This window comes from Carettochelys insculpta, chromosome 1 (genome assembly GCF_033958435.1).
Source record: "Carettochelys insculpta isolate YL-2023 chromosome 1, ASM3395843v1, whole genome shotgun sequence".
NCBI classification, from domain to species: domain Eukaryota; kingdom Metazoa; phylum Chordata; order Testudines; family Carettochelyidae; genus Carettochelys; species Carettochelys insculpta.
Window position 1 is genome coordinate 173,979,900 of NC_134137.1, and position 9,040 is coordinate 173,988,939.

At 44.6% G+C, this 9,040-nt stretch overlaps 1 protein-coding gene across 1 annotated transcript in view; it reads right to left on the reverse strand.

Annotated features, from left to right (window-relative positions):
* LOC142010563 (interferon-induced GTP-binding protein Mx1-like) overlaps nucleotides 1–2,477 on the reverse strand; it is a 29,062-nt gene extending 26,585 nt beyond the window's left edge. Inside the window, exon 1 of the mRNA XM_074988975.1 lies at nucleotides 2,433–2,477. Within this exon, the coding sequence (XP_074845076.1) occupies nucleotides 2,433–2,477 (45 nt within the window). The remainder of the gene's footprint in view (nucleotides 1–2,432) is intronic.
* Between the last annotated feature and the right edge of the window lie 6,563 nt (nucleotides 2,478–9,040).

Here is a 9,040-nt window from a genome sequence, read left to right on the forward strand (position 1 = left end):
AACCTGTGTTCAAAAGAAAAGTTGAGTATGTGATGTCACTTTTGATGTCACTTGTTTCATGTACCACCTGTTGCACAATAACACATAAGAGCGCCACCTTTCTTAAATGAAACTGGCTCTTTATTAGAGCTGTTATTTACATTGCTGTTCAAAATACTTAATAGTATCCCTAATTGCACATACAACTGGCTTCCTGCCGCCTGCTCCAAATTCTTCTCTCCTGCATCCTTTCTACGGGTCTCAAGCAGATTGCTGCGCTTACGGTATCCATGTTGCTTTGAGGTCACTGGGATTTTATGATTTATGAGGCTAGACAGCTTCCTATCTTAATCTAAAATCTGTATCTGTCCATAGAGATGACATGCTAAATGTTCATCTTCCACCCCGCATTAAGAACACTATTTCAGAAAAAAACTATCAAAACACAAATGCAGACTAGCTACCTTTGGGGATAAGACTATAAATATCAAAGGGGGAAATATTTTTGATCCCCAATCACAATGGCAATGCTTATTATCTAATAACCTTACTATTGAACTGCTTTATTAACTTTAATATAAACTTTTCAAATGTCTATTCTAGTGTTAAGCACAGGACATACTAACTAAGAGTCTTTATTTCTACCAATTCCTGCTGAAGGCACTGGAGCCTCATGTTAAATTACGCCCAACATCTCTTTAAAGCTTCCTAATTCATAAAACTACACATTTCAAGGGAAAGGTGGAATAAGGCTGTGGCCCTTCCATTTTATATGCCTACATTTTTTATGCCTGCAAATGAAACGCAGATGCAAATCTTAGTAATTTCATGACTGATTAGTCGTTTTCCCCCTCACCCTGCAAGTATTTACACATGACATTTATTGAGTGCTATAGGAGTCAAAGAGATTGACTCGTGCAGAAAGTTAAATATGTCCGGAAGTGTTTTTCAGGACTAGTGCCCAGACTTGCATGCACAATCACTCAGAAACAGAATTGTTTTGATTTGTGTCTGCAATAGACTGACCAGAGGTCCCGATTGTATAGGGAGAGTCCTGATATTTTGAGCTCTGTCTTATATACAGGCATATTAATCTCCAGCCCCTGTTCCGATGTTTCACACTTGCTATCTGGTCAGCCTAGTCTGTGGACTGTGTATGCAGAAATAAGACCAGACTGCTGAAAAGTCAGCCCTGACTGCACCTGAACATTAATCTCAGAGGAAGGGCCAGTTTTCACTCAAGTGCCAAATAAGTGACTTGCCTTATTCTGTTGCTCTTGGAAAAGAAAGATACCCCCTTCCTGTTTCATCTTTTCTCGAGGGTAATTCTCAGCCTCCGCCCACTGGTCAGTTACTCTCTGTTTCTGAATCCGCTCATTCCACTCTGGAGGTGCGCTCTGCAGCCACGGGTTTGGCACTGCTGTAGCTCCTTTTGGGTCTGTTGGCTGTGGCCTTGTAAAAACATCTTTCGACAGAGTTGGGAGCGATCCTGGAAAAAATGCTTTTCTCTGTGCCGGGAAATATCCTGGAAAACCTTGTTTTGACTGCGCTGGGAATGATCCTGGAAATGCTGCATTTGATTGCATTGAGAGTAAACCTGGAAAAGCTTCACTAGTCTGTGCTGGTGGAGGCACTGTAACAAAAGGGTCTTCTGACTCTGGTGGGAGTGGTACTGCAAAATTTTCTTCTGACTGAGCTGGAAATGACCCTGCAATAACGGTTTTAGACTGTGCTGTGAGTGCTGCTGAAAAATTTGCAGTTGGCTCTTGGGGGTGTCTTCCTCCCAGGAAGACTTGTGTTTCTTTAGCCATCAAGTAAGCTCCATGCCCTGCCTGTGCCTGCACCTGATGCAGCAATGGTTTATTCATGATCAGTCTGCTTCTTTGCTTGTCAGAGGAAGATGCCCAGGAGGCCTGGAATTGTTTATTAACTGTCTGTAACTTGAAAGCAAAGTCTGGTCCAGCAACACTTCTGTACTGCTCTAGAAACAATGCATGGGCTTGAGTGGATTCAGCTCTACATTAGTAATACCTATGGAGAACGTCAAAACAATATTGTTATTGGCTGGGCTAGAGCTCTGTGTTAGTTTGTACCAGCTGAGATTATCACTCCTTATTTTTACTGCATCATTGTGCTGGGGTGTCTGGTGCAGGGATTTCAAGCAAGGCATTGGCCATTTGCACCTTCCCTTCTCCCCTCTCACACTTCTGTCACACCCATCGCCCTCTCCTCCTGCCCCTGCTCCGCCCCACCCTCTCTCCACCTCACTTAACCCCCTATTGTCTCTTCCTGCAAAAGCAGCCTGCCACTTCTGAGGGGCACTACCCTTCCCCTCCCTCAGAGTGGCACGGCCTGAGGCCATGTCGATGCTAGGCAGATAAGTCAATTTCAGATATGCAATTTTAGCTACAGCAATTGTGTAGCTACAATCAGCGTATCTGAAATTGACTTACCTGGCTGTCTTCGCTGAGGGAGGTCGATAGGAGTGTTTCTCCCATTGACCTCTCTTACTCCATGTGGTAGGGATTGACTGCTGACCCCTGACAGATCAATTTTGCACCTCTCTGTATAAAACATTAATACAAGGTGAGTTGGTAGATGCTGATGCTACGAAACACATTAATATATGCTATACATTACATATGCTGTATAACACATTAATACAAAGTGAGTTGGTAGATACTGATGCTGTATAATACATTGGCTATGTCTACACCAGCCCCAGAACTTCGAAAGGGGCATGATAATGAACCTTATCGAAAGATGCTAATGAGGCGCTGCCATGAATATGCAGCGCCTCATTAGCGTAATGGTGGCTGCGGCATGTCAAAGGTGCTGCTTTCGATCGCGCACAGCTCGTCTACACGGGGTCCTTTTTGAAAGGACCTCGCACACTTTGAAATCTCCTTATTCCTATAACCAAAGAGACACAGCCATTAATATATACTATGAATTAGATATGCTGTATAACACATTAATACAAGGGGAGTTGGTAGATTCTGATATAGATACCCTCCCTCTCAGGGGTGTCCTCTCTTTTGAAAGTTTATATATGGTAATGCTAGTTTAGCATATATGTGTCTAAGGAATGGAGCCTAAATAGACAGCTGGCAAACAGAGGTAAGGAGCACAAATGAACACCCCACAACCCAGCCACCCTTTTTGTGGTGAGTTTCCATCAACCTATGTGTTTAGAAAAATGATTTTTCAAAAATGCAAATCTGGACAACTTCTGGAAGGTGCCATTTTCATGTACCGCCTTTTCCAAATGTAATCTTATTTCAACTTTTGTCCATTCGCAAAATGGCATTGACATCTGCCTGCCATGTTGTTGTGATTCTCTCAGAACAATTGGCTTAAGTCCAGGCAGTCTCTCACAGGAAAGGAAAGTCTGACCAGACAGAGTGCTCATAGCTCTGAAACCAATTAGATGTTTACTCAGGCTATTAGGCTGAATTCCTGTAAGAACTCCAGGCTTCTTAACAAGACACCCACGCCCACATGCCCCAGTACATTTCAGCAATTTAAAACTTAGGATCCCAAATACATCCTCCGAAAGAGAAAACAATCACTGTATTTGTTTTGTAACTTATATTAGTGGGCTGATAATTTTATTGGGAGAAAACATATTCCCAAAAAAATCTTTTTTCTCTTTTATTTCCAATGTCCTTTATAGTGTCTACCAGCCTACCCAGATGTAGCTATGGAAAGAGATGAATTAAAGATATACACAAGCTTTTAAATAGTTACCGAAAAGAGGTGAAAGAGAAAAAGTCCTACCTGCCTCATATTCAGTCCAGATGAAAACTCTTAGGCTTTCAAATACATCCTGTGGACTTTGTTCTTTCTTTTCTTTCCTTTTCTTTTCTTCAGTAGCTCCACCCACGGCACCAGACAGAAAATAGAAGAAATGAAACTAACTCAGAAAACACCATTAGAATCACTGTGAATTGATTTCACAATGCCATACATTGTGCTTTTTTATAGTTTTGGCATTGGCTCCACCCAGTCTCAGACATAGATCCAGGAAATGAAACTAATTGGCAAAGTGGCCTTTGAATCACTGTAAATTAGTTTCACAAAGGAAGGAGCTATCTTTTAGCTGCAGGGGTAGTTCAGTGGTTTGAGCACTGGCATATTAAATCCAGGGTTGTGAGCTCAATCCTTGAGGGGGCCATTTATGGATCTACTAAAAAGAAAAAGAGGGGGAGCTGGGTCTTTCTGTCTAAAATTACAGAGGTTTTAAGGATGTGTGTTCCCTCCAATTTTCCAGACTCATCCTGTTCTTTTGCTCTTAGTCTGAGCCACTGTCTCAAACTTTTTTTACTATCCTATGTTAACTTTGCACTAAGTATGGCTTATGCAGTATCATCTGAAAACTCAGAATCTGATGATCATTATTTGTATCTGATGATCATTGATCTGGTCCAGAAACACAATATGGCTTCAGGGCTGGCAGGTCAACAATGGACATGATTTTCTCACTTCGACAACTACAGGAAAAATGCAGAGAACAAGGAAAGCCGTTATTCATAGTATGTGTGGACTTAACAAAGGCATTTGACACAGTCAGTAGATCAGGACTGCACAGATTGGCTGTCCACTGACCCTACTCAGGCTCATAACATCCTTTCATGAAAACTTGAAAGCAACAGTGCAATAAGATGGATCTACATTGGAACCATTTGCAATGAACAGCGGAGTCAAACAAGGGAGTGTTCTTGCCCCTATCCTCTTTGGCATCTTCTTCCCAGTTCTACTAAATTATGCATTTCAAAACTCGTGTAGTGATGTGTTTCTCCACACAAGCTTAGATAGCTCCCTCTACAACCTGGCAAGACTCAAGGCCAAAATTAAGGTCAAGAAAGTCCTCTTAGGGAGCTCCTCTTCACAGATGATGCAGCTCGTGTTGCTCATAATGAAGACATACTACAGTCACTGATGGATTCTCTGTCCAGAGCCTGCAAGTTGTTTTACCCTGACATAAGCATGAAGAAAACATGTATTTACTCAAGATATACCTCAGCAACCCAATGTCATCTCGATAACAGCCCATTAAATGTAGGTCAACAATTGTGTTATCTTGGATCTACTGTCACCACAAACCTATCCATAAATGAAGAACTGAACATCAGAATTGGGAAAGCAGCTACAATTTTTGGCAGACTTATGAAACGACAGTGAAAACAAAGAGATAAATCTACCAGGCATGTGTATTGAGTATCTTGCTACATGGTTCTGAGGCATGGACCATCTACTCGAACCAGAAGAAAAAAACTGAACAGCTTCCATCTTCACTGTCTCCGCAGAATTATGAATATCAACTGGCAAAATAAAATTTCAAATGCAGATGTCCTGTCAAGATCTGGCATACCCAGCCTCATAGTAATCCTCAACAGCATAAAACTACGATGACTTGGTCACATGAGACAAATGGGTGATGAATGTCTTTCCAAAGAAATTCTCTTCAGTGAACTGTCATGTGGGTTGAGAGCAAGAGGAAGACCAAAGCTAAGATTCAAGGATACACGCAAAAACGCCATGAAAAAGTTCAACATTGAGACAAAATCCTGGGAATCTGCATCATCAGATCGAAATACCTGGCAATGATTGGCATACGACAACATCCTTTGATAGTATATGTGCAAGCCATGCAAAAGAGCTTTGTCTTCGAAGGAAAATCTCTCAGATTCACAAACTCAGAAGTAGACTGCCATGCGGGTATTGCTATCAACTGTGCGAATCCAATATTGGACGGATAAGCCACGAGAGAAGGTGCAGACTCAAACACTGTCCACAGATCCTCACCACCACTGCTAACCACCATTTCTTGAGACGAAAAGGGGCCATACTGCTCTGGTAAAATGTGTGTGGCAACACGGTGTAAAGTTACTGTTGGAAAGAAAACAGCAGGTGGACCCATAGTTGGCAGAGGAGGTAAACAGACTTTATTATTGTGGAAACTCATTCCACTTTGAACCCCAAACCTGTCCAAGTGAGCCCTGAAGTAACCACACGTACATTCTTTTATCCAAGTTAGTTTGTAAATGCACTTACAACTCCCTCTCAACCCTTATTTAGTAATATAAACATCCACACACTGAATATTAATCGCTATATGATGAATATTATTATACCTACCCCTGTTCACTACAGTATTTTGCGCTGAAGCATGCAGTTTTACAGCAGTTAACAACGGTTCTGACCCTGAACACGTTAATTAAGCAGATAGGAAGTTGGGAGGAGAAAGAAGATAGCACACTTCTGAAGTTACATTCTTGATGCAGCTGTCGCTTCTCTTGTCAAGGCCTTGGAAAGAGTTAGCAAAGCACATCTATAAATCAGGGCCAGTGTTTGCCCCTGCCAGCACCCCTGATTGCCATAGAACTACCATCCAGGCCTTCATTTAACCCTACAAACCTCAACCATTATGAGAGTCTTAACTATGAGATGTGACTGAGAAATGTTCCAAGTCTGCAAAAGTAAACACAAATTAGTTCCCCAACAACAAAAGGGGAAATGGAGCCTCAGCCAGGTGTCAACAAAATCAAATGGATTATTGGCTGTGTAAATGGCCAAACTTTGGTAGGCAAAAGGATGAGAAATCTACATCTTAGCATAGAAACAGCTTAGAGGTGACTGTGCCCACAGACTTCCTATCTCCTGAATGTCAGCTGGAGATGGTTTTTCAAAGAAAAAAAGGAACCGTAAAAAAGGAGAACCGATGTCTCACAATACTCTGCCCTTTCTCTCTGCCCATGGCATCAATCATGCCTGAAGGACAAAGAAAGGAACAATGAACTGTCAGAGGCAGAGCCAGATTTACACCATACATTCCCCTATGCACAGTATCTTCTGCACCCTCTGGCTACGGCTGACCTCGGGGTGGAGAAGATACTGTGCATAGAGGAGTGTATGGTGTAACTCTGGCTCTGTGCATTGCATTAAAAAATGAACCCTTTAATTCATTTTTAACTTTTAGGAATCCCTAGACTGCTGGTGCCCCTAAGGTTAAGCCCATTATACCTAATCTGAAATTAGGCCTGGCCAGATGGGTTCTAGTTAAAAGAAATCCAGCCAGCAAGATGGGTTGAGAGAGAGAGGAATACTTCTTTTGGATTCATTTAGCTTGTTAAGTCAGATTAAGTTGCACTTTACTTTTATTCGCCCATTTCCAGATCTGACTTTTATGCCTCATTACCTGTAACCATTTAAAATATCTCTTTATTTAGTCAACAGACTTGTTTTATTGTTTTATTTAAAACAACATATTTGGATCGATGTGTTTGGGAAAGGCCTTTTGAAATAACAGCATTCGTGTGTATAGTTTTTGATTAACAAAGTAACGGACTTTATATGAGCTTGTGTGGTCCATGAGCGGGCTGGGCAGTACAAGATTCATATTTCGGGGCCAGGCTGGGACTGAGATTTGCTAATGTTGGTCTACAGTATAATTCATGAGTGGCTGGCCATAGCAGTCTGACAGTATAGCTTGGTGTATCTTACATGTTAGAGATGGTGTGGGCGGACTAGGAGTGGTGTCTCTCACAGTGAAGCTGTGTAAAAACACCCTGGGCTGGAGAACTGAGAAGACACAAATAGTCATCAGTGCAGATGGCAATTTCATAACTGTCTCCAGCTGTCATCTCTTCGCCATTCTGAGGTCCCTAAGTGCAGGTTTTTTCTCTACTTCCCCTTATTCCCATCCAGGCCCCCCCCAGCTGCCTTTCTCTTCTTTCCACACTCCCCACGCAGAACACTATCCACATTCCCTTTTTGTCCTGCCCACCCTAATCTACCATCGAGTATCCCCACCATCAGACGCCTCAGTTCAGTGCCCTCTGAGACAGAAGCACCATTTCAGACTGTGGTAGTGACGGTGGGGCAACTCCCACTGTGAGGCCAAGGGCTCTTTAGGCGCCTGAAAACCCTTTTATTTTAGCAGATAACAACTTAGGAATTAACTGAGAGGGCCCTGTATGTCTGTATATATATGAATTAGGGAGCCCTGGGTGTACCCTTTCAATTGACATACCCTGCTGCACTGTGGTCAGGGGCCCAGATGGGGGTGCAGGTCCCATCTATCACCCTGAACTAATTGGCGAAGCCAAGGGCATCGAAGCTGGCCACAATTGTGTCCCTGTCGGTGATGCGCATGAGACTCCAGAGCAGGAGTGTATTAATGGCTGCACTACCAGCAAAGGGAGGAGACCAGACATGCACATGAGAGACTGCGGGAGAGAGGACCTCTGGGCCCCTGCAGGCTCCCTGCCCCCTCCCATCTTCTCCCCCCATCTGAGCTCTCCGGGAGCCTGCCTGGGAGGCCCACCCCCACACACACACACACACCTACCCCCCGGCCGCAGGGCTGTGTGAGGGTGGGGGTGGCACATTCCCCCAGGGGCAGGGATTTTCTTTTTTACCAACCCCTCATCCTCCCTTGCAACACTGCTTCCCAAGGCCCTGCCTTAAGCAGGACCCTCCCTCCCCTCTATCTCCTCCCCCCCCCCCGCCCCGTGCAGAGGAATTCCTTAACTGCCTGAGTACAGCCCCAAGAGCGGCCCACCTGACACCTGACTGGTTGCCCACAGAGCAGTAGCTATCGGGGGTGGCCAGCTGCCATTGAAGGGGGGACTGAGCCAGACAGACCTCCATGGAGGTCTCCCGGGGCACACAGAAATTCCAGGACCACTGATGATCATCCCATTGCCCCGTGACTGGCCGGGCCTGCCAGTTGGAGCTGGTGGGGCACCTCCAGACCTACCTGAGCTCTGGAGGGTGGGCGGGGCACTGGGACACCTTGGGCCTGTTGGCAGGCTCATCCGCGGCCAGAGGTGGTGGAAGATGGGCGTCAGGATGAGTGGCGGTGCCTACAGCAGCTGGTCATCAGTCCAGGGTGAGCCCAGGGCTGCTCTGGCATGTCTGCAGTCAGGCTAGAGAACTGGGTCTCTCACAGAGGGCGAGGGAGCCCTGAGGCAGCTTTGCTGTCTCTCAAGGAGGTAGGCAAGCCTGAGCACGCGCAGGGAACATGGGTCGGGGCGGGGGAGGAGGAGCTTTAAGG